The sequence below is a fragment of the Chanodichthys erythropterus genome, chromosome 10, assembly GCF_024489055.1.
Source record: "Chanodichthys erythropterus isolate Z2021 chromosome 10, ASM2448905v1, whole genome shotgun sequence".
Lineage (NCBI taxonomy): Eukaryota > Metazoa > Chordata > Actinopteri > Cypriniformes > Xenocyprididae > Chanodichthys > Chanodichthys erythropterus.
Window position 1 is genome coordinate 43,414,135 of NC_090230.1, and position 26,233 is coordinate 43,440,367.

The 26,233-nt window shown below is 36.7% G+C and overlaps 1 protein-coding gene across 14 annotated transcripts in view; it reads right to left on the bottom strand.

Annotated features, from left to right (window-relative positions):
- Nucleotides 1-26,233, bottom strand: part of dlg2 (discs, large homolog 2 (Drosophila)) — a 276,217-nt gene that overhangs the window by 8,831 nt on the left and 241,153 nt on the right. For 9 of the 14 annotated variants that reach the window (XM_067397823.1, XM_067397822.1, XM_067397818.1 and 6 more), the window contains 4 exons: nucleotides 18,914-19,028; nucleotides 5,674-5,850; nucleotides 4,383-4,458; nucleotides 407-506 (listed from right to left, as the gene is read on the bottom strand). In XM_067397823.1, coding sequence (XP_067253924.1) covers nucleotides 407-506; nucleotides 4,383-4,458; nucleotides 5,674-5,850; nucleotides 18,914-19,028 — 468 coding nt within the window. Of the gene's footprint in view, nucleotides 1-105; nucleotides 152-406; nucleotides 507-4,382; nucleotides 4,459-5,673; nucleotides 5,851-18,913; nucleotides 19,029-21,752; nucleotides 21,790-26,233 lie in introns of those variants that run through there. The other 5 variants (XM_067397821.1, XM_067397819.1, XM_067397831.1 and 2 more) reach the window with 4 other exon arrangements.

Below are 26,233 nucleotides of genomic sequence, written 5' to 3' on the forward strand. Positions count from 1 at the left end.
GCAGACAGGTCTGTTGTTGACGTAACAGAAAAGAACAAATCTGAACTGAAATGTTACATGTGAGGTTGGGAGAGGGGTATTGGGTCCATTCCTTAACACACTTACTCAGTGTCTTTGCTCCGTACCCGTCATCCCCTATTCCAGAGATGTCCTACACCACACATCCGAGCAGGGGGGCGGAGAAAGAGAAAGAATGAAAGAATGGGAGACAGAGAGACAGAGGGAGAGAGAGACAGTAAGGTTGTTGGTGGAGCGGGGAGAAACGCCAGCAGAAGAAGGAGGGCATGGGCTTCCTGGAGCTACCTACACACACCTAGACCTTTCACCCCGAGGATGCGTTTGTGTGAGCGTGTGCCGTTTTTATGTACCTACGTGTTTGAGTGCACGTGCGTTTTTGGCTACTTACGTTCCGAGTCGCTGCCGTCTTGCTCGTCGGCGTCCTTGTTCTTGTAGAAAGGGAACTTGCGTGAAAAGATGAAGTTCTTTCTACGTTTTTCACTGAATGACTGTGCGGAGAGAGAGCATGGTGCAAACAGGGGGCTCTAAACGCTGTCACAAACATGCTGACAAAAACAACACAACGACCGGAGCTGGACGTGAGGGACAGCAGCCAGGAAACATCCAAACATCAATTGTATAATTTTCATGGGTGGGATCCTTCACCAAATCATATTAGAGATTCACTTATTTTAAATAGGTTTTTATTTGTACCAAACTAATTACATTATTTTTGGCTAGAGCTGAAAGCACTTGGATGACCCTGAATAGGTCTTTGTTTGTTGTGAAGGCTGATCCAAACCCTGCTGTCCATGACGTCACAGCACCTGAGCTATTCTCAGACAGCTCAAATGTATTCAAATGAAAACATGATCAGTAGAAATGAACATACAAGGGAGGTAAACAATGATGAACAAAAGACCAACTGAAGCTGGTTTAGTGCCATGCAAAGGCAAAAGGAGACTTAAAAATACTAACTCATATTAAAAAACCAAGCATGCAGGACTCCTGACAGGGTGACATGCTGATCAAAGGGGCAAAATTTGTGCTGCTTGTGTGTAGTATTACGATGTTCTGAAGGTGAATTGATTTTAAAATGGTTATAAAATGCAGAGAAAAATAAATAAGGTAACATAAATGTGACTGGGGTGATCTTAAATGTGTGTGTGTTTTTTTAAGCTCATTCGGTGAACCTGAGCTCAAGTATGCTGCCTGATATGAACGTAATTTTCCTGACAAATCTATTTATCCTTGATAAAACCCATCAAGGATAAGTTTGATTGATCTTTCACCCCAAAAGAAAGAAAAAAAAAAAAAAAAAAAAAAAAAAATTATATGAATATGAATTATATTACATCAAGTCTATTTTAGGACCATTACAATTTTGAAATCTCAAATTTCATTGAATAATGTTAAGCCATTCTTAAAGGTGCTCTAAGCAATGTCACGCGTTTTTATGCCAAAACATTTTTTGTCACATACAGCAAACATCTCCTCACTATCCGCTAGCTGCCTGTCCCCTGAACACTCTGTAAAAAAAAACGCGGTCTCTGTAGTCGCCACAAGCTCCAAAAACGGCAATAAAAACAAACTGGTGCAGCCTGGACCACAAAACATAATAAACACGCTCCAGCCAATAACCGACAAGAATGATTTTAAATGCGCGTTCATGACTGTTTCAGGAAACACGGAGGGGAGGGGGAGGAGGAGGAGGGAGGGTCTAGCTAGCCTCTGTTTTGTTTGACAACACTTCGAACGTCAACAGGAAGTTACTCCATCCAGGATCGCTTAGAGCACCTTTAATAATGTAATTCTGTGATGCAAAACCAAATAAAAAAACAAGAAAAAATCTGATTTTTTAAAGTTGTAAAGTATGTGAACATAATTTTATATTTTTTCCTGAATTTAATTAATGCTTTAATAAAAATAATCATTGTGTCCAGGATATGATGCGTTAATGAGAATGAGATTTTTTTTTATACATATATATATACACTTTATGCTTTGCACGAATTATGGGTGTAACTTCTGTCAAGCTGTAAACAATCAGTGAAAGGCTCACTCTATGAATGCAATAATACGTGTTTGTTTTTTTTTTTTTAAACTGGGTGGGTACAATGAGATGACATTATTCTACGCACCCTTCAACCATCGAACATAAAAAGCACATTTAAAAGTGTAAAAGAATCAACAAGGTACTTTCAACAGACCATGAATAATCCCACAACAATAACGGACGGGTTAAAGGAGTACTTCACTTTCAAATGAAAATTTCCCCAAGCTTTACTCACCCTCAAGCCATCCTAGGTGTATATGACTTTTTTTTTTCCCTGATGAACACGATCAGAGAAATATTAATAAATATCCTGATGCATCCGAGCTTTATAATGGCAGTGAGTGGGATCAACGAGTATGAGCTGAAGAAAGTGCTTCCATTCACATCCATCTTTCATAAACATACTCCACATGGCTCCGGGGGGTTAATAAAGGCCTTCTGAAGCGAAACGATGTTTTTTTGTGTAAATAAAATATCCATATTTAACAAGTTATGAAGTAAAATATCTAGCTTCTGCCAGACCGCCTTCCGTATTCAAAATACGAAGACAGTGTAAAACTCTTGGTGCTTGCACTACATCCTACAACGTCCTTATTCAACTTACGGAAAGAAACGTAACTGACGCAATGCCAGTTCTGTTTTTTTCATTACTTGAAATGAAAAAAACGTTCTGGCGTTCTGGTGGAAGCTAGATATTTTACATCATATCTTGTTAAATATGGATTTTTTTTTTTTTACATAAATGAATTGCTTCACTTCAGAAGGCCTTTATTAACCCCCCGGAGCCATGTGGAGTATGTTTATGATGGATGGATGGATGGATGTGGATGGAAGCACTTGCTCATACTTGTTGGTCCCGCTCACTGCCATTATAAAGCTTGGATCCGTGAGGATATTTATTAATATTTTCTCCGATTGTGTTCATCAGAAAGAAGTAAGTTATATACACCTAGGATGGCTTCACGTTATTGTCATGATGTCTGAAAATAAAACATTAAGGAAAACTGACAGCTCATTCAGTCAAACTGATGGATGAGCTTTAATTGTAGGGCAAACTTGTGATTTGAAATTATTTGTCTCAGTCTTTTTGAATAGAAGTTCCCCAAACAGGAAGTGTCACCCATAATTCAAAATGCAATAGGTTCATCAGGAATAAGGTGGCTATATTACAGCAATAAAACATGCATATTATATGAGTAGCAATAATATGAGTATTATGCTATTATGCTTCATTATCATGAATCACAATGGTTCTAAAATAGGTTTCATTTCCTTTATTCAAAACATTTTTTAATGATCTGGGGGTGAAATATAACGTTAATGTTTGTCAATAAATATAAATTGAATTTGTGTGTATTTATGTGGGTTTTTGTCTATTTTAATATATCAGCACAGTGTGTGAAATAAACCAATTGTATCCCTGATAGTATTAAAGGGAATATTCATAACTTTCACGAAGCTAATCCTCCCTATTACAAGGCATATAAACACTCATAATCAATGCATTTTCAATCAACAGTGAAATCTTATGAGTCATAAACCTGAAATGATACATACACAAGTTGGTGCAACTTCACACAAAGACAAAACCACACAACAAAATCCTCAAGTAATCCATCAGTGCCAACACCCCCACCCCTCTCCCCATCTTCAAAAGACAGAGGGAGAGGGGAAAAAAAGAGAAACAAGAGACAAGAAAGAAACGGAAATTTGCAGGCCTGGCTGCGATGTTGCTATGGATACTAGTGGGAATCATGAGGCTAAAAACCTGAACGGCTCTGCGGTTGTGTGACGAACTAACAATACATCCTGCATCCTTCAGTTTTATTTATTTACCCCTCTCAAATACATGCACATAACAAATATTTACTACAGATGACCTTACCATTCTGATCTCATAAATGATGAAGAGACACATACATCTATGTACAGACATAAAACTGGGGCTGCTTCTGTGAACGCCTGTTGGGCTGTGCTGCAGTACTGTTGCTGAGAGCTCAGAGTGAGCTGTCACACTGCGGCAGAACGACAGTCTCTCACACACACTTCCATTCTGACTGACTGACTCAATGACCCACCAGCACAACTTGAAATGGAAAAATAAATTGAAGCTGACAGAAACTAAACCAGATAGACTGAAGAGAGGGAAGAGACAGACAGACATTACACTGGATGAGTGAAGAGACAAGACAGGGGCTGCTGGTGAACCGTGTCTAAACTGTCATTAAATCACTGAGCCCTTCATGTTTATACCTGAAAACTGGGGCGAAAAGAATTTCGGATGTTGGCACTGATTTAAAGTCGATCACTTAACAAAGAGAACGCTTACCCCTTTAGAATCGAGGCTACCGGGTTTTGCGTTGAATTTAACCGTCTTCAGGCGAGCTCTCTCTTTTCTCTCCACCCTGCCAGAGGAATAGAGACAGTCAGTGAAATACACTGTACTTGCACTATATTTGCATGGTTTTCAGAAAAATATTAAGGGTTTTCAGAAAAATATTAAGTGTTTTCAATGTTTTCAACATTGATAATTATAAGAAATAAGATTGTTGAGCACCAAAATAAGCATATTAGATATGATTAGAATAATTGACATTGTAAATTGGAGTTAATGGCTGCTGAAAAAAAAAAGCTTTCACATGAATAAATTGAATCTTAAAAATATTAAAATAGAAAACTTTTATTTTAAATGGTAATAACATTTCACAATATTACTGTTTTTACTATACTTAAAAATAGGGCAATAGGGTAACAATTAAAACTAGGCCTCACATGTCAGTTTAGTACAATTAATAAAAAAAACAAACAATGCAATATAAATATTAACATGAGAATATATATATATATATATATATATATATATATATATATATATATATATATATATATATATATATATATATATATATATATATATATTTATTGTCAGCTCTAATAAAAAAGGTAAGATAGTTTGCAATTTGTGGTTATTAAAGGGTTAGTTCACCAAAAATGAAATTTCTGTCAGTAAGTACTCACACTCGTGTCGTTCCAAACATGTAAGACCTTCGTTCATCTTCAGAACACAAATTAAGATATTTTTGATGAAATTTTTATTTTTAAAGATTTTTTGATTTTTTTTTAATCTCCTATAGAAAACAATGAAATTACCACATTCAAGGTCCAGGAAGGTAGTAAAGACATTGTTAAAATAGTCAACACGACTGCAGTGTTATGAAGTGACGAGAATACTTTTTGTGCACAAAACCAAAACAAAATAATGACTTTATTCAACAATTTCATCTCTACCCTGTCATTCTCCTATGCAGTTTACATTGAAGACACATTGCAGAGCTTCCAGGTCCTACACCAGAATGCAGACTCATTATTGATTCATTTTAGCATCACACGCACGCTGCTCATGTGAACAGCGTTGGGCACAACCGAGCCGGCATTCGGATTTAGAACATGGAAGCGCTGCACTGCGTCAACTGTGTAGGAGACTGACAGGTTAGAGATTTTTGGGTGAACTAACCTTTCAAGTCACTAATGGGACAACAAAATGCTTAAAAATGGTGGTAATAAATCTGCATTCGCCACAGGTTTAATCTTTGTTAGTGTAGATTCAGCACGAAACTCACCTCCTCTTGCTGGGGATGACGCCCATCTCTTCACTGTCCCCTTCTGGTGTCACTCTCCTGGCCTGCCACCATTCATCATCAGATGCATTGATGACATGGAGGATGTCTCCATATCGGAAACTGAGACCTTGACTGGGCAGACCACTATCCTTCGCCCTCTCATAGTCAAACAGAGCCCTGGAGAGACACACATACACGTCAGTTTTACAGACCTGACAAATTCACGCAACATTTCACATCCATCTGTCACTAAAACAGTAACTAAAATCTGTCACTAAAGCGAAAACAGCTGACTCCTTTGAAAACAGCATGAGTGAAATGTGCAGATACGGCTGTGAGAGGGACAATAAGTGCCACTAACCTCGGCAGCACATATCATAGCTGTGTGTGTGTTTGATATGATGGATTAAAACAACAACCGAATGCTTAGTTTCATAAGCATATAATCTACAAGCGGCTGCAGTCACTTTTCTTGCCAAGCCTGGAAGGGCTTGCATCATATCACATTACAGCCAACATCATATTATATTAATATTTCTGTGGGGTGTGACTTATCCAATCTGTTTTAAAAAATGAATTAATTCAGAAAATTTCTGCCCTATCTACCTATCATTTCCTGTCCCCTCGCAAAAAACCAAATTAACATAAAAATGTTATTAACAACAGACATAAAATCAGAAATATATACACTACTGTTCCAAAGTTTGGGGGCAGTAAGATTTTTTTTTAAAGAAATTAATTAAGCAGCTCAACTGTTTTCAACACTGATAATAATAAATGTTTCTTGAGCACAAAATCAGCATATATGAATGATTTCTGAAGGGTCATGAGACACTGAAGACACAGAAGAAGCTAACAATTCAGCTTTGCCATCACAGGAATAAATACATCTTTTTAATTGTAATACTATTTTACAAAATAACTGTTTTTTACTGTATATTGATCAAAATAATGCAGTCATGGTGAGCATAAGAGGCTTCCTTCAAAAACATTAAAATATCTTACCAACCCTAAACTTTTGAAAGGTAGTGTATTAATATGGAAGTCAGGTCTTAGATGCCACAAACCTTGAAATAAATTCATGTATTATATGATACATTTCACATCATTTTGACTGAGAAATCTCAGCTACTTCACATAACAGAAAACCTTCACTGCACGGATCAGAAATGCGGAGCCCTTTCAAAGGCGATCACAGTTTACTACACGCTCCTGACGTCTGAAGTGGGTGAATCACTGTGCGGCGACAGAAGAAACCTCTCATTCATCCTCATATGGAGGAGCACTATGTGGAGAGACAGGCTAGTGTTTCAAAAATAACCATGATTCATGTACTCATCCTTAGAAAGAGAAACAAACACAATCCACTCTATTTAAGGAGCAGATTTTACACTGATGATTGAGGCTCAAAGAGCAGATGAAAGGCGGGCTGAATAGTTTAAACCTGAACCATCTGAGGGAAGCATGTGAACTGAAGTCACCCACTGATCTTTGGTATGTACTTCAAAAGTAAGGAGAAAAACTTTTTTTTTTTTTTTTGTGCTTTCGATGACATTCCCAAAATTCATCTGCAAAAATGTTCCAGGTCCTTTTGCTTATCTACCTCCAACAGGGCAGTGTGGATGATCAAGCAATGAAACACAGTAAAAAGAAGCACTATAGCTCAGACACATCTGTACACAAAAGAGCAGACGGGCTGTCACAGTGTCCTATAGGCCTGCCCCACTAAGTACACAATACAAGAGATAACCGCAATAATGGCCATTAAAATTGTTCCTTCAGGTGCATTTAGTCACAGCAAGCCTAGCCGGAATACTTAAATGCAGACCAGCGATAAGCAGAATCAGAGTTATTGCATTTCATGTTTCTCTCTATTGTTTAAATGACCTTTTATTCAGTTTGGGTCAATGAAGGTGAAAACCAAGGAGGCATATTGTATGATATCTGAGAAAACATTTCAATAGCATTTCTTCTCAACTGCAAATGCTTTTAAAATTACAGCTACCTAACGGCAATCGATAAAGAATGATAATGATGGTGTAGTTACAACATCTACCAGCAGGGGCTAACTAAACAAAACCAAACCCAACTTTGACCCCTTGATGAAAATGTAAGCACAATAAATAAGTGGATGTCTGATAACAACAAAAAAAGAGGCAGTCAAGCCATTTTTTTCTTTTAGAACATGCTGTTCCTAAATTAAATGCTGCAATGACACCACACACTACACAGCACTTCTGCATAATGATAAAAGCTCTCACATAAGAAGAGGCTCTCCTGATTAAGAGTTTGGGGAACAAAAAATAAAATAAAAAACAGGTAATATTAATACACTAGCCCTGGCCGTCTGTGTTCACTGCCTGCACTCACATCACCTCTCCTTTATACTGCCTTTTGTAACCATGACAATACATCTGTTTTTAAAAAGGAAGTCTATGATGCAGATGCCACAAATGAGATATTGACAAAACTGGGATGAGATCAAAAGAGGGGCTAATGATGTCACTTCCACTGGGTGACATTTTCCCTGCTAAATTTACAGCTGAGCATTTCTTTCCAGAGAACATTCTGTTATACTTTATTTCGATGGTCCACTTTAGACATTCTACTATCTATAAGTAACAGTGCAACTACATGTCGTTAACTAAACACGGGGCAACTTTTTGAACAACGTTGCTTGGGCACTTTCCCATTGAGAATGAGCAACAAATTTATATCTGGATACGTTAGATCGGTTGTGGGCAATTTTTTGAGATCCTCCAATCAGAATGTTAGCAGCCGATCACGTGACTGGTTCGGAGATTTCAGAAAAATTCAAACAAGATGGCGGCCTCTCAGCGGCAGTGGAGCGGAGAAAAGGAGTGTGAACTTTTATCTTTTTACGCTAGTAAGTTGTCATGCGTCAACCCAAAAGAGGGAATTTACCTCATATATTGCTTAAAATACCAACAACTGTCCGAAAGTAATGTGTGTATGCTGTAATGAAGCTATTGAATGATTTCAGTTAAATACTAAAAAGACGGGATTTTTCAACGTCTGTAGTGGCGTAGGCTGTAGGGCGTTTGACATTTTAATAGCTTTTGATGCGATCGACGCGGATTCGAATCCTCCTTTTGCCGAACTCGCTCTTCTCCCTTTTCCTGTCACAAATCAGATCGGAAAGGCATTTATTTTTTAAAAAAAAATAAGAAAATATTTGAAAAGTTGAAATAAAGTGCCTAACAAGTGTTTATAATAAAGTATTTATTGAGTTGGCAATAGATTTGATCCTCTCTAATTGGTTGCTGCCAACTGTCTGTTGCCCTAATTAGTTGCCCTGTGTCATCAGGTTGCCCGTTGACGGCAACATTGCCCAGCAACATTGCTCAAAAAGTTGCCCCATGTATCATCACCTTGACTCTCATTAGAGTATTAGTAGACTGTTATGCTGTTGCATTGCCGAACTGAATTGTGGGTTCCGTCGCTTCACTCGTAGTAGAAGTTAAAAGATCTCTCAAACTTTCAAGCCAACACAGGTGTCAGCCAATCAGATCGCATTATGCAAATTCTCTAGCATAGACGCTAGCCAATTGCCTTCATGCAACACCGGAAAGTAATGTGATTGGATGTTTCTAACTATAATTGTAGTGTCAGCACAAGCTTCAGACACGCCCACGCGTTGCCACCAAAGACTACAGAATAAAACAAGACGCATCACTCGTATTGTTTTGAATAGGAGAAAGTACAATGTGCAATATGGCGGAATAAGTCCCGCCTTCTAAATAAGAGCCAATTGCCAATTGGTAAAGTCATCGCATCACTGCAGTGGCCGTTAAAAGCTCCGGTTTCTATAGAAACAGTCAGATGCGCGCCTCTGAAATGAGGCACAAGAGACGTGCATTTATGACTGCGCATGCGCATTAGCTTTATCCAGCCTGAAAAAAACAAAACAAAAAAATAAAAGTTTTTTGTCATGATTTGAGCATTTAGAAACCAAATTTATGAGACAGTTGTTGTCAGATTTCATTGGTGATTTCAAATATGAAATTTAATCAAAAGCTTGGTGAACAGCTTTGGAAAATTTGATGTTTCCCATTCAAAGAGACAGGAGTTGCACTTGGATGCCCGAGAGGCGTTTCAAAGATGGTCGCCGAGTGAAATGACTTGTCTTAAAGGGACTGTGATGACGCCCCATGTGAATGCAGCGTTAGGTCATGGTTAGGTGTTAGTAGAATAAGTTGACATGTAGTTGCAAAGTTACGTATAGTCAGTAAAATGTCTGTTGGGGGAGCATCAAAATAAAGTGTTAGCAGATATTAATCAGACAGTCAACTAATACTATAATGAGAGTTAGTTGGCATATAGTTGCAAAGTTACTTATAATTAATAGAATGTCTAAAGAGAAAATTCTCTCATAAATAATGCTATATGATTATAAGATTTACCTATTCATGCTTTTAATTTAAAAAAGTTGAATGGATTAAAAACACAGAATGAAATGTTAAATCAAATGTTGAACTCTTGTACATGTGTTCATGTGTTCTGAGTGATTTGGGGCCCTAGGCAATTCCAGGTATGGGGCTCTAATACACCAACTATGCACCCTTTTATGTTTGTAGCCCTTCTCTCTCTCTCTCTCTCTCTCTCTCTCTCTCTCTCTCTCTCTCTCTCTAAAAGCACTGTACCATTTTTCTTTGTAAGAGTTTACCCCAGGTTAAAGTGAGAGGGGAACAACTAAGCCTAACACTCACTAATAAACCAAACAAAAATATAAGGAACACATTTGTAAATAAATTGTAAATCTTAATAATGTAATTAGCATTAGCATAGCCATCATGTTTATAAGAACATCACTGATACATTAAATAATCAACAATCATACAAAGCTTCCATGTATAGACTACCCTAGAATATCATGCACTATATATCCAAACTAATCCTAAACTAACTTTTCTCCACTGAATAATAAAAAACTGCTCTCTTTATTCTCTTTCTCTGGTTTATGGTGTTTTCACTGGTGATTGAGCAAAAAATTTACTTCGTACATTCAGTTTAACAGCATTTAGTTAAAGAGGGCAAACTTTATTGTTCAACTGAACTGTGAATATGCATTTCAGTTATATTGCTCTTGCTCCACGCATGCAATAAATGCACGTCCTTGAATGAGCAGGGTTTCCACAGCATTTAATTCACATACTTAAGTGATGCCAGTGGTATTTCAGAAATGTGTCAAAATGACGATTTAATATTAGTCAGAGCTACAGAAATCTTAATATTTTTATAAACATACCTCAGATTCAAAGATTAAAGATGAAGATGGAATTTGTGTCACGCGCGCTGTACGCCAACCCTCGTAAAAAATGGGCTATACTTTGGACTTAAATGTAAAACTAAACATTTTATAGGTCATTCTGAAACTAACTAAACATAAATAATTTCTCCGCATCTTGTGATGGTGATCAATATCATCCCGAGGATGAAATCAAGATGAAAAAAGTTCACCAGCTACCCATACTGCACTGCTGTGAGCAGATAACTGCATGCCAAAATTAATGGGTTGCACATAAAGGTTGGCACATATGCTACTCTAATGGATGGAACATTCAAGCTCACAGATATAATTTTATAAGTATGCATTTTCCAGAACAAACACAATTGATCTGCACTTCCAGCTGTATTTTAGCACAAATTGATCTAAAAGTCATGTGATGATACGCATAGGTCCGTTATGGTCACTACAGTCACTGGTACAACACTATTTCTAAAAGCAAGGAATGTATAGTGTAATGCTGGCAAGTCGCCATTATGAATCCATTACAAAAGACAAAAGAAATGATCCGCACTGCACAAGAACAAATTATTATCTTCAATCTCCTCGTTAACCCCTGCTTCATTAAAGTATAAAACATAAACACACACATTGGAACATGCCTAGGGAAAAAAGCACATGTTCCCTCTCATCGGTCAACAAAGACATTGCGGTTGTTATGGAAACTGCAAGCTACGTACAGTGCAGATAAATAATATTTTTATGTTTGTATGCTGGCATTTTCTCAGCCCATTACAGTGAATTCAGCCCTCCATGGCATCATTACGGCAATGATGCTTCTAAAACACTTCCAAAAAACAGCATGTGCTAGTGCAATCTGCAGACAAAAACTCAAATTTACTGTCACATAACACATATTGAGTAATGCTCTCTCCCCATGCGGACAATGATAATAAATAGAACAAATTCATGTCTGTAAAGAATTCAGCTGATATAAGTGGTGAAATTTATAAACAACCTAATGGAAGAACTGTATATTTTATCCCCTGACCCTAAACACAAGCCTCACAGAAAACTTTCTGCATTTTTACATTTTCAAAAAACATCCCATAAGCAGTGTTCCTCATGTGGACCAAAAAATGTCTCCAGAAGAATCAACATTACTGGTTTTACTATCTTTGTGGGGACATATGGTTTACCAGAAGCACACACATACACGCACGCATATACAGTACATGTCAAATCGATTAATCAAGATAAAAAAAAAATAAAAAGTTTGTTTATATAATATATGTGTATATTATATAAACACACAGACAGACACACAGTATATTATATCAACACAAACTTTGTGTTTCTAATATGTAATATTTATGTTTTATTTCAGCTTTATTTCAGATCACTAATTCTTGAGATAAGGGACAAAACATGTTTTAGAAGATGTTTTTATTATTTAATAATACATTATTTTTAAACTGATATATTTTACACAAAGGTCTCAGCTATTCACTTAATTTGTGTCAACTCCATCACACGCATTAAAAAGCATGATATTTTAATTTGATCCATGATGTAATAATGGTGTAATTGATGTAATAATGGTGTTCAGTAAAGTGAAATTTTTTTTTTTCTTGTGTTAAGGTTATTATGAACAATCTGGTTCCTAAATTCTTTAATTCGCTACCCTCCTTTTTAATATTAAATCAGACATGATATATCATGTAGTTCAGTTGACGTTTTAATATTTTAACACAATAAATTGAAAAAAAGAATAAGAAATTTCTTTCAAAATGAACAAAAACCTTCACCTTACGGTATTAAATACTGACAGAGTTGACAAAGGTCCAGCTGAAGAGACTTCAAGATTGTTTGTATAAAATAGAAAAAAAAAATATGTGTCCTATTGTGAGATCCACAATGAGCAGAAAATAGTAAGTGCCCCTCAGAGTTAAAGATGACCATGACATTGCCTGATTTATTCAGAATTATAAAAAATCCTGACGGAAGGATTAATTCAATTAAAGGAAGGATTAATTATAATTCAAGACTTACTTTTTGTATTGTTTGATATATTACAGATCTCTGCCTTTCAATTTAAAGGCATATTTTTTAATTTGTTGCATTTTAAACACTGGCAATTTTACATTGTAACCTCATGCTGAGGACAGGCTAAATTACATGTATTGTCCAAGTATAGAGCATGTATTTGAATAATACGAACAAAGTTATTTAAAAGCAAATAATGTCCTGACTGATTATCCAGATTTCTTTTAGATGTAACTTTATAATTATTTTTATTTTGATGAATTTATTTATTTTTAACATAGAAGAGGCTTTTATCTCTTATCTCAAGAATCAGTGAGATAAAGAAAAGTATTTTTAATAGTTAATAGTTAACAATAACAACACTAGTTTGAGGCTTAGTGCACTGAAATACTGCATGCAAAAGTGCCGAAACTGGAATCGCCCCTGAGTGTTTTGTCTTGTGATTTATTGTGTGGGTCTTGCAGTAGAGCTGCAGGGCTGAACCTCTGTGTAATAGCACAGAGTACAGGTATGTGTGTAATATACAGTGCTCAGCAGAAAAGATACATCCATGGGTGGTGAACCTCATGGACAGCATTTTCCACACCAGCAAATGTCTGTAACATCATTTGTTAAGAGTGAGTGCTGCCTCAGTCCTTGAAAAAAAAAAAAAAAAAAATTAAGTGTAGTATTTGCTAAGCAGAGAGATAAAAGCATTACATCTACAACACGCAAACCAGGAGAAAGTGTCAGAGTGCTGGCAAAGGTGTAGATAATGTGGTGCTTTTGCTTGTTACAGAGAAATGTGGTTTAAAAGCCCCCTGAGAGTAAAGTAGAGTGCTATCTGTATGTGTAGATCAGCGGCCTCATAACAATAAGAGCTTGGACTAGTGAAATAACAGGAGCCTAGCTGACATTTGCAAGAATGAATTACATACACTGCAGCAGCTGGGAATTTTGTGTGATAACTACATTTTCTGAAGGAAATGGGAGAGGTGTTTGTTAGTGAAAAAGTCTCCGTCACAATGTTAGGATGGTCGCTTAAAATCAAAAGGGCCCACCTTCATGGTGGTTGCCAGGGTGTTGCTATGGTTGTTAATGTGCACCAAGTAGCTTCTAGAGTATTCTGAGTTGTTCATGTGCAATCTTGGTTTATTAAAAAGACATACGTATTAAGTCAGGATAAGAACCTGGGCATCCTTTCTAAATTAAAAACAACACCACAACATGAACATAACATCAATATTCATGGTATTATTTGCAGGGTTTTAAAAAAGAAATGAATAAAAATCTCTATAGCTCTCTCACTGTCGCAGTACATCGACACAACACAGCCAACTTCTCACAAAATAAATCCAACCAGACAACTTTGCAATTTATATTCTGAAATTTACATTTGCACTGGACAAATTACATACATACTGATGTTTCTTGCATAATGAGGCGATGTATATTTCTTTCTCTGATCACACAGAGGAAGGGTGTTGTTATGGTTACATGTAAATGCTACCTCAGAGGGACACAGAGAACACTTTGCGGAGGTAAATAAGCAGTGCACACACACACACACACACACACACACACACACACACACACACACACACACACACACACACACACATTTTCACGTCAGAGAAACTGATGTTGATTCATTGTGACAGAAAAAATGAAACATGCTGATTGGGGAAAATCACTCAATAACTGACTCATGCAATCTTAACTGAGTCAGTGTGTGAATGGAAACATGCATGCATTGCTTTTACATTGACATGTGCTTTCTATTCATAGTACGCAGCCAACAGCGATCACACCTCTGCATTCATCTCAGCAGAACTCTAATGCATCTTAACGCTCAGTGGAGGCAAACTGGAAATGATACTTTTGTCATAATTATCTTTTTCCCTCTACAGACTGAGCAGAGTTTTTTTTTCTTTTCTTTCTTTTTTTCTGCCTCACATTTATCTCCTTCGTTCACTGCAGAATTCTAAAGGCATACAGTATACGTGTATATTATATTATATATATATATATATATATATATATATATATATATAGCTGACTCGCTTTTTCCACCTTATGCTACGAACAGATAAGTGTGTTAAAAAAATACACGAAAACATTCAATTGTTTGGTTGCTAGGTTGCTATTTAAGCCTGTTTTGCCTGTTATTTTGAGTGATTGAATTTATGCAGAAATCCATGTTAAATCCAAGGTTGTTTTTTTTCCCCTGCAACTGTATGCTCATGGTGCCAATAACTTGATGAGATAAAAGTAGATCACAAAATCCAGTTTTCCATGATATGATGCCCATAATTAAGCCAAAAGTACAGCATTAGTAAAACCACATACTTAAAGGGTTAGTTAACCCAAAAATGAAAATTCTGTCATTAATTATTCACCCTCATGTCGTTCCACACCCGTAAGACCTTCGTTCATCTTTGGAACACAAGTGAAGATATATTTGATGAAATCCGTGAGGTATATGACTCGTCCATATACAGCAATTTAACCACCACTTTCAAGGTCCAGAAAGGTACTAAACACATTGTTAAAATAGTCAACGTCACTACAATGGTTCAACATTAATGTTATGAAGCGACGAGAATACTTTTTGTGCGTAAAACCAAAACAAAAATAATGACTTTATGCAACAATCTCTTCTCTTCCCTGTCATTATCCTTACGCAGCTGACGCAGTAAGCACAGTGAAGGCTTCCGTTTTTACGTCAAATGTTGTCTCGGTATTGGCCAAAGCTGATCACGTGAGCATGAGTCAGCATTCTGATGAAGAACCTGGAAGCGCTGGATGTAAACAACTTATGAGAATGACATAGAAGAGAAGGTATTGTTGAATAAAGTTGTCATTTTTGTTTGTTTTTTGCGCACAAAAAGTGTTTTCTATGCTTTATAAAATTAAGATTGAACCACTGCAGTCACGTCGACTGTTTTAACAATGTCTTTAGTACCTCTTGAAAGTGTTGATTATATTACGGCCTATGGACGAGTCATATACCGCTAAGATTTCATCAAAAATATCTCAATTTGTGTTCCGAAGATGAACGAAGGTCTTACGGGTGTGGAACGACATGAGGGTGAGTAATTAATGACAGAATTTTCATTTTTGGTTGAACTAACCCTTTCAAAAAAAAAAAAAAACAGGTGACTTTAGTGAGCGGATCTGTACTGCAGCAAATAAATGACTCCGTATAAGGTCTGATTTCCTGTATCTCAACTCTTCCCAACATCCGTGTTCTGCAAACCTAGCCAGCTCTACGGCCCAAATGACTGGCTATGGCACAGTACAATTATCCTGCACCCACAGAGGGGGCCTGCGGCATTAGACTGCAGCTGAGAAGGAGATACTGAGCATCTTTTAATGCTGTGGGAGCGGTGCATGCTGTACATCATGAGGAGAGGAGGTGTGTATGTGTATAATTGCTGACAGGAGAGCTATTTATCACAATGGATCTCCACAGGTGCGCTGGTTCTGCTAAAACCGTCCAGCTAACTCACAATAACGAAGCCAAATCAGGGATCTACAGCTGCTTGTCGCTACCAGCTAATGAAAAACTAATCTCTGTTCTGCTGATTGTATTGTGAAACATATCTGGGAGAACCATAAGCAGCTGTTCAGAAGACTAGCCAAAGAGCGCTGACGCATGGGACGTTTGGATTGAACCTAGAGGCTGGAATACATCACGCAGGTCTTTTGATTATACTGTTTATCTTTTTAATAATTTCTTGCTCTGAAGTCAGTATTATGGAGATGTTCTGTAGCCACAGGAAATAAATACTAAATGGATATTATGGTTTAGTTTTTACTTATTAGCATGCATGCTAGGATATTGGCTGTTTATTAGTACTTATACGGCACATATTATGCCTTATTCCTTATTCAGCATGACCATATTCAACATCCCTAATCCTACCCAATACCTAAACTAAACAACTACATTACTAACTATTAATAAGCAGTAATTAGGAGTTTATTGAGGCAAAAGTCGTAGTTAATTAATAGTGAGGATTGGACCCTAATCTAAAGTATGACCAATATTATATATTTATTACAGTTTTTATTATAAAACATTAAGCTCTAAAACATCATTAATACTCGACTAACATTATTAAAGAACTATACTACTATATAAGATTAATTTATGAGAATAAAGTCTGAAAATGAAAAATGCATCATGCAGAAATATAGACAAACAAAATCAAAGTTTAATTATTTAAATAAAATAAAATTTTCATCATAGTCGACTTCAAACAGGTTTCAATGGGTTGAACGTCCAAATTGCAGTTTCAAAGGGCTCTACACAATCCCAGCGGATGAATTAGGGTGAACTAGTGAAACAATCGGTCATTTTCTAAAATAAAAAAGTATAATTTTTAACCACAAATGCTTGTCTTGCACACCTCTGAGATGCACCACGCATTACGTAATCATGTTGGAAAGGTCAGGCGTGACGTAGGCGGAGGTACCGAGCAAGTCTTTACAAAGCGAATGTGCAAAGACTAAGTCAATGCCCTTTACAAAAAAAAAAAAAAAAGGTAAAACAATGATGTCGGATGATTTTGAAGTTGGAGGAGAAAATGAGATGGAGTTTTTCGCCCTACTGTGGTACTTCCACCTACGTCACGCCTGACCTTTCCAACGTGATTACTTAATGCATGCCACATTGTAGAGCTAGTGCAAGACGAGCATTTGTGGTTAAAATTGTATAATTTTTATTTTATTTTTTTAGAAAATGACAGATCGTTTCGCTAGGTAAGACCCTGGCTGGGATCGAGTAGAGCCCTTTGAAGCTGCACTGAAACTGCAGTTTGGACCTTCAACCAGTTGAACCCTGTTGAAGTCCACTATATGAAGAATAATCCTGGAATGTTTTCCTCAAAAACCATTTCTTTTCGAATGAAGAAAGAAAGACAAACATCTTGGATGACATGGGTGTGAGTAAATTATCAGGAAATTTGAATTCTGAAGTGAACTAATCCTTTAATAAAAAATATCAAACTAACTACTAATTAACAAACTACTAATACTTTCATTTTCATCTGATGTCACCAAGCCCATCAACCATAAATCACATTTTTTTTTCTTCAAAAAAACAAACAAACAAACAAACAAAAAAAAAAAACACTTTCACTTAATACGTCACACTGTGGAAGTAAAATAGATTTTGTGTTGACTTAAGAAGAGAGCAAAGTGAGGTTTCTATAATGGATCACTGTTGCCACTTTCCTACTGATTTTAAATATCAATAGCTTTTCTAAATGTCATGTAAAACAGTATGACGTCCTGTATAGTGAACATATGATCCTCATTCCTGGCTGATCTAGGATCAGAGAGCACACAAGAAACAGCATGTGCTCCTCTGAGTATGTGTGTGTGTGTGTGTGTGTGGATACTGATGAATTCTGACTCAACTCACTCAGATACCCTGCTGGTTCACACGCAAACCCCTGAAGTGTGTGTGTGTGTGTCTCTAACAAACATCTTGCTTCAGGCTAGAAACATGTCTCATCGCCCAGAGAGACCACACTCATGTTCACATCAATCCAACATCAGTCCAACATAACAAGAGTGCCATGGAGAGACAGTTAACACCACTTTATGATCAGGGAGCTGCTGGGATATCAGTATCCCATCTGTAATGACATAAATAGTCATTTGCAAAAAAAAACAAACAAAAAAAACATTTTCTTGATCTGTTTCTCGTCTTGTTTTTCAGTAACTATATATGCAAACAAGATAAAATGTCTTGAGAAGATAAATGGTGTGAGATAACACTTATTTTCAAAGACAATATCTTGAAATAATTGTAATTTTTTTTTAATCTTATGGTTTTAAGCATTTTTTGTGCTTTTTTGCTGAAAAACAAGAATAAAGAAAAACATACTAAGAAAATGAATTATTGTGGTTCTGAGTAAGTGAGTGCGAATTTATGTTTAAATAGATGAGGTCTACCTGACATAGAGTGAGCGTTTCTGATTGGTTCTGAGGGATCCAGATCCAGAACTCATGCTGTGGTTCATCATCTGCTCTCGTAAGTCATGAATTTTGGCCTCGAAACGCCCGTATTCTGTAAACACAAACATAACCAAGCAAGCATAAACATGATGCAAAAATCTTTTTAAAATTTTTTTTTTTAAAGTCAAACATCAAAATATGGCAATTCTAAAATCTAGAACAGAACATAGCACATGCAAACAAACAGTCTCAAACCAAAGAATTATTAAAAAGATCTCTCGAGGGAAATGCTGTCCAGTGAGTCTTTTAGTGTCTGAGATGACAGCTCCGATCGATACGAGCAGCTACTGTAGCTGTTCTGTGATGACTTCTAGCACAAGGTCACACAGTCAATATAGGAAAGGTAGAAGAAAGAGTAAGAGAGAGAGAGAGAGAGAGAGAGAGAGAGAGAGAGAGAGAGAGAGAGAAATGGTCATATATTGTATCTTCTGTGGTGCAAATGTATGATATCCGATAACATCCCACTTCAGTCTCTTTTTTATATGCAGGCTGATACTGAATCTTCACAGATTTCTGAAGAACTGAAACATTCATCATTCTGTAGGATAATAACTAGCTGACTGTATATTATTCCATAAATGATGTACTTTTTAAGACCCTCATCCTTTTGTTTTGCTTCCTTTGGGGGGTTCGAACCTTAAGCACCCACCCCCTCCTCACAAACACACACACAAACCATTTGCACCCTGGGTAAAAGCCAAAATAAGATCCCATTACACAGATATAATATAATCCCATTCAACTATGAATAAAAATGTGATAGCTTTAACTTCATCTGATTCATAAAATCCTCCCAAAACACTACAGATGATCAAAAGCTTTTTGTCAACAAGATTTTATTTGTTTGAAAGAAATTACAACTTTAAACAGCAAAGCTAGATGAAACAGTGGAAGTGACAGTAAAGACATTTTTTAATATTACAAAAGATTTCTATTTCCAATAAAAGCTGTTCTTTTGAACTTTCTATTTATTAAAAAAATCCTGAAAAATATTTGCACAAAAATATTAAGCAAAACACTGATAATAATAGGAAATGTTACTTAAGCATCAAATCAGCATAAATGAATGATTTCTGAAGAATCATGTGACACTGAAAACTGCAGTAACGGCTACTGAAAATTGACCTATGCCATCACAGAAATAAATTAAATTCCAAAACATATCTTTACCGATCTTAAGTAATATTTCACAATATTACTACTTTTTACTGTATTTTTATCAAATAAATGCACACTTGGTGAGCATAAGAGACTTCAGAAGCATTAAAAAAATTGAACCGACCCCAAACTTTTGAACAGTAGTGTATAGAAAATAATATTTCACTTTTTGTTTTAGGATGGCACAGACTTGTGAGCTTTAAAACACAGATTTGCCCTCCTAACACAGACTCAAGCCCATTCAGCAGGTAATCTAGTGCACGGAATGGCAGTTTGTTGAGGGTTCTGCACACCTCAGCCCTGTTTCAGCAGTGAACTACATCTGCTCTGGCTGCTGCTGAGACCAATGCGTGCACACACCGTGTGCTGAACCTGAGAACTCAGCAATGCCCCAAAGCCCAGCCTCAACACCATTAGACCAACCAGACCAGCACAAAAGCCCCAACAGAGCACCTACTACACCTGAGCAACATGTTACAGATGATTTGGTTTCTATTTCTGCCTCCTTTTTATTCAGTCTCTTTTTAAAGTTTTTAACCCATTTTATTGCTTGAAAATGCAAATAACTAAACTAAATGTAAATAACTTATGTAAATAACTAAACTAACCCAGTAATCAAAGATGATTTGAGCAGCTTCTGATGTTTTAAATCATCATGAGGGTCTCAGCCGAGAAATAAGGCTGATTTGAGAGCCTGTCTGTCCTTGCAGGAACTCAAAGGTCAAATGACAAGTAAATTTTGTCATTAGGCTCCAGGCTGGTAGAGGAAGCTCAAGGACAATTCTGATGATGATACAATCAGTGATGTGCAGTAAAAGCACAAAAAAAAAAAAAGAAAAAAAAAAAAGAAGACATGCACTCACAAATATATCCGCATTCCCTCCCAATGAATTATACAGGGATTTATTCAAATTCAAACTCCCACCTTTGGAAACTAAGCTTTACCTCTTTCTCTAATGACCTCAATGTTATTTAAAAAGACAGAGAATCCTCTAAACAATACAAATGACACAAAGAAATGCTTCTTCTCCAGAGAAAAAGCCAGAAAGACAGAGAGAGAATCAGATTAAAGAGTCTCAGAGTGGTGCAAAGCTCAGACGAAGGATAAAGTACAGAACCCAAAACAATCCTGCAGTGAGGGACGCACTCATCCCGAACAAATCCACTCAAATGAAAAGAGACTGCTGAGCACACAAACCTTCAGGAGATGTTTTTGGGTCTATCAGGAACACAGTTAGAAATATTAGATTTTTTTTTTCTACATAAAGATTGAAAAAAGTTCATGCGTATGAACTATTCACCAGGGAAGTTGACACTTAAGGCAGGACATTACCAAAATAACAATTTCATGCACGATTTCAAAATAAATTGCACTTTTCAAAAGTATAACATGCATATTACCTCAACTAAACCAAATCAAACCCTAAAGACCCACAAAAACATGCTTTACAAACGTACACATACATACACATGTGCTTGCATGTATACTCTCACTTAAACAGAACAGAATTAGCTACACAGTGGAGAAAATTAAAAATGTGAGGGTCTGGAAGTGGGGATGGAATAAAGCATAAATGAAAGAAAGAATGAATGAAAGAGAATAAAAAGAGAATCTCACTCGAGGATGCTCGCAGACTGCAGCAGCGTGAGAGATTGACCGCTCCCTACACACAAGCAAAGACTGCCACTCTACCACCTCCTCTCCCCTCTCTCTCATACACACTTTCTCCTCCAGATCCATTCCTATTGGCTAGAACTCAAGAGTGGGCGGGGATGAGTGTCTTTGAACCCCTCCTCCCCCTGAAGTAGTCCAGATCAAAAGCCATGCTGGATTTTCTCTCTTGATGTCGGCTTTGTGTTTTCAATCTGCAGCGTATTAGCTCGCTTAAAGGTAAACAAGCCACAAATCCAGCAAATATTTCAGCTTTAACTGTCCTTCAAAACGTGCAGATTCCACAAGCATATGAAAGGAATTTGTGCACATAAGCAGCAGGCTTGTGAAAAGCACACGTGAATTGAGATATCAATTGATTATTGACTGCTGACCGGGAGTCAGATGGAAAAGTAAACACAGCAAGGTACAAGTTTGACAGTACACAAGTGAAAGGAGAGTCTCACAGAGGAAAATAGCTTAGGTGAAGAATGTTTCTTTTGTAATTTTTTAAAAAGTAAAATGTTTAAAATTAAAATATTGTCAAAAAATGACAATGACATAAAATATGCACAACCATTCAAAAGTTTGTGGCAGTAATTTATTTATTTTAAAGAAATTAATACTTTTATTCAGTAAGGAATGGATGCTTTCAACTTCTCAAAAGTGACACTTGAAAAATTTCTGAAAAAAAGTCTCTAATGCTCACCAAGACTGCATGTATTTCATCAAAAAAATGAATGAATAAATAACTAAAAATTAATATATCAAATTTTCAGCTATAATTGATATTTAACATGATTTTTTATATTTAATAATATTTTTATTGTAGTTTTCTCAGGAGGAAGCAGATTTAAGCAAAAGTCATTCTCAGTGCTTTCAAGGAGATTTCGTTTGTTTTTGTTTTTAATGTGGGCTAAATCTAAATCTCTGAGTTATAAGTCCCTGTTCGGAATCGGATTCTACTGTAATTCACAAAAATGGCACCTTTCCCTAGAAAAACAGCAAGGATCTGCTGCTCATGGAACCTTCTAGACAGATGAAAAGCTTTCTACCTTTGCCTGTCTCAGACCTACATTTCAAGCTGAGAAAATCAAGGAAGATTACAGGCTGTTTGGGATGATGGATTACTGCATGTCCAGAGACACAGATAAGAAACGGTACAGCAAATGTAAATTCAGAGATTCTAACACAGCACTAATATAATCAAACATGCACATTAAAACAGTTTCAAACAGATGCATTCAAATCATTTGTCTTGATTCTGTGCATATGTCTGTTTACCATCATAAGCGTTGGTTTTGTATTAGCGTGCATGCAGTCGGACACAACCAGGCTGACAGCCGCCCTTGCGCATCACTCATACACAAACACATTTGTGTCAGTCTGGAGTGAGGTGCTTTCAGTTAATAGAGGACAGCTTGTGTAGTCTCATTAGCTGCTGTGCAGTGACTCCAACATGCCAAATACAGCTCCATCCACAGCAGGGGAAAAGAGCATCACTGTGCCAGCAGGTACAATCACAATGTGTGAGCTGCAGAACTGGCAGTGTGACATTTCAGGGAAGCAGAGACTGTAAATTAAGCCAACATCATCAGTAATATGTCAGCGCACATGTGTGCACAAGCTTTTTGCTCAAATAATTCTACTGTATCTCCAGACTGCAGCGCTGAGATAGGAAGAAGACAATGGTGAGCGATGCTTGTAATGATGACGGTCTGAATGTGCGGTCACATTAGCAAAATTTCGTGAGCAAAAAAGGTCCATTGTCAATACCGTAGAGATGTATAAATCACTGCTCACACAGAAATCATTTTCAAACCAAGCAGTTTTTTTGTTGTTGTTGGTCAATGCACCAATTTCACATAACCAAATTTCAACATGGGTGAAATTTGTGTGAACTTTATCGCCCTCATGCAAAACTCTTGATGATTCCGATTCATAGTTTTCAGTCAAGTGACTGGCACAGAGAACTGGAGGGCAAAATATATGAATATGATCCAGAATACGAATGCAACAGCTAAATGGTTAAGTGCATTCTTTATAATGGATTTCTATGAAAAAATGCTTGAAGGGTTAGTTCACCCAAAAATTAAAATTCTGTCATTAATTACTCACCCTCATATTGTTCCAAACCCGTAAGATATTTTGTTCATCTTTGGAACACAAATGAAGATCTTTTTAGTGAAATCTGAGAGCTGACATCCTATGCAACTACCACTTTAAAGCCCCAGAAAGGTAGTAAATGCATCATTTAAGTAATTCATGTGACTCCAGTGGTTTAACCTCAGTTTTAAGAAGTAACACGAGTGCTTTGTTTGCGCAAAAAAAAAAAAACAGTTTACCACTTTATTTACAAAATATTAATCTCCAACGCGCATTCACACAACAACATCTTCTCTCATGTCAACACAACAAGCATGCGTCGTGGTGGGGCGTTTGACGTGAAACTGTGCATTGCGTTTATATTCTGGATTCATCTGCTTGCCTGAGCATAGTATGCATCATCAATAAGGTGTTTATTGAATTTGGTCTTTTAATATCACTGTCTTCCCAAATTAGTACTTAGTACAAACCTGGTAAAAAAGTAACTGGCTGCCAATGGAGGCAAGCCCTCCATGTGAGCGTTTTGCCAAGCACTGGTAAACGTAACCAAACCTTAAGAGTGATAGATTGGTATGAAGGTGTGGTCTACGCAGACACAAGTGAGTCTGTGTGTAAACAGCAGTCATGTATGTTTGAATGCAGAGAACGTGTGTCCTCCTGAGAATCTGCCAATATAGCAGCTCAGCCAAAGAAACTCAGCCACGGGTTATCTGGGATCAGGGCCAAGCAGCGGCTAAACGCTGGCAAATGTCCACCTCACAGCCCATTACAGAAATATATACTCACAAACAATGTTCCCTCTAATTTTTTTTTCTCGATGAGCAAAACTTTTCTCTGTTGAGCGCACATTTTGGTCACCTTAGCAAAAACATACTTTATATCAGACCTGCACAATGAACGTAAACACACAGACAAAAAAATGGTTTTATCATGCAACTGTAACATTTAACTTTAATGTGCCGTTTCTATTTTATTTGACCCTTGACGTAACTTAGTGATATATTAAATAATATGTTTGAAAACAAGCAGTTCAGTCACTAAATTAAGCATAATTTTAGGTTACTTGAGATTTTTTCACATTGCTGTGTTAGCTGTACCAGTCTTTAGCAAGGACAGGACAGTTCAATTCTTTATAATAATATAATATGAGCAGTTACAATAATGGTTTGGAACAACCATAATGTGTTTTTGTACAGTCAATTATTAGCAACAGTGTTAAACCATCAAAATTACATGTTTATTGCTTATAAATTCCCCAGATTTTATATACCAGGAGGTTTCAAGATTTTCCGTGGCAAGGAGCCCTTAACAATCCCCTTGTGAGATAAATTTTTTATTGGGCTTACAATATAATAAAATATAATATTTAAGTATTTAAACTGATATACAGTATTATATTATGTATTATACAGTATTATGCTTCCATTTGTTTTAATATATTATAAAGTGAAAACAAACTGAAGCATTTAAACAGATCTTATAGCTACATATTTTTAAGATAAGTGAACATGTTAACTCTTTTATAGTTATCTAAACATCCCTGAAACCCACAGCACCACCACACACAAATCTATTTAAACTGAGGTATATCACTCATGTATTTTGAGTTTGCAAGCTACACCTGTGGTTAGTGTGTGATTGTAAATGTCTCAGAGTTTTGTTAGCATTCTGTGCCCATCATCCGTTATTTCCACCACTTTTCATCAAAACATGGCGTTTTATTTCACATTTCTTTTCGTTTCGCGTTGCCTCTCGTGTTGAGGTATTTAGTCCGCAAACATTATTACAGTATTCTCCCCGCGACTGATTTTGCTCAGGGCCAGGCAGCTCACACACGCTCAGTCGTTCTCTTTCTATGGAACCTGTAAACCGCATTCACCGGTTCTAACTCTATAGCGACAATAACTCTATAGCGGTTGTCTAGAGCACTGCAATTATTTCTCATTTAAACTACTACAATCAAATGGATTTCCATGTCTGTTCTCTGCGCGGCAATTATTTGCTTAGAGGGAACATTGCTCACAAACAACCCAAAGGGAGTTCGGAAAACCAGTCCAAAAAACAAAGTCGAAAAACAACAACAAAAAGAACATTTAAAATTAGATTTTAGAAAAAATTAGGAGGAAATGCTATTGATGCTTACCCATGCAAATCAATGAAAGGGTGTACTGGGTGGCTGCCAAGACATTGCTATTCGATTGCTAAAATATTCTGAGTGGTTGTTAAAGTGTTGCTATGTGGTTGCTAGGGTGTTCTGGGTGTTGAAAAATACATATGTGGTTCTCTTTATGATATTTAATCTTTTTCACTGCTCATTAGAAATAGGACCAAAGACTTGTTTG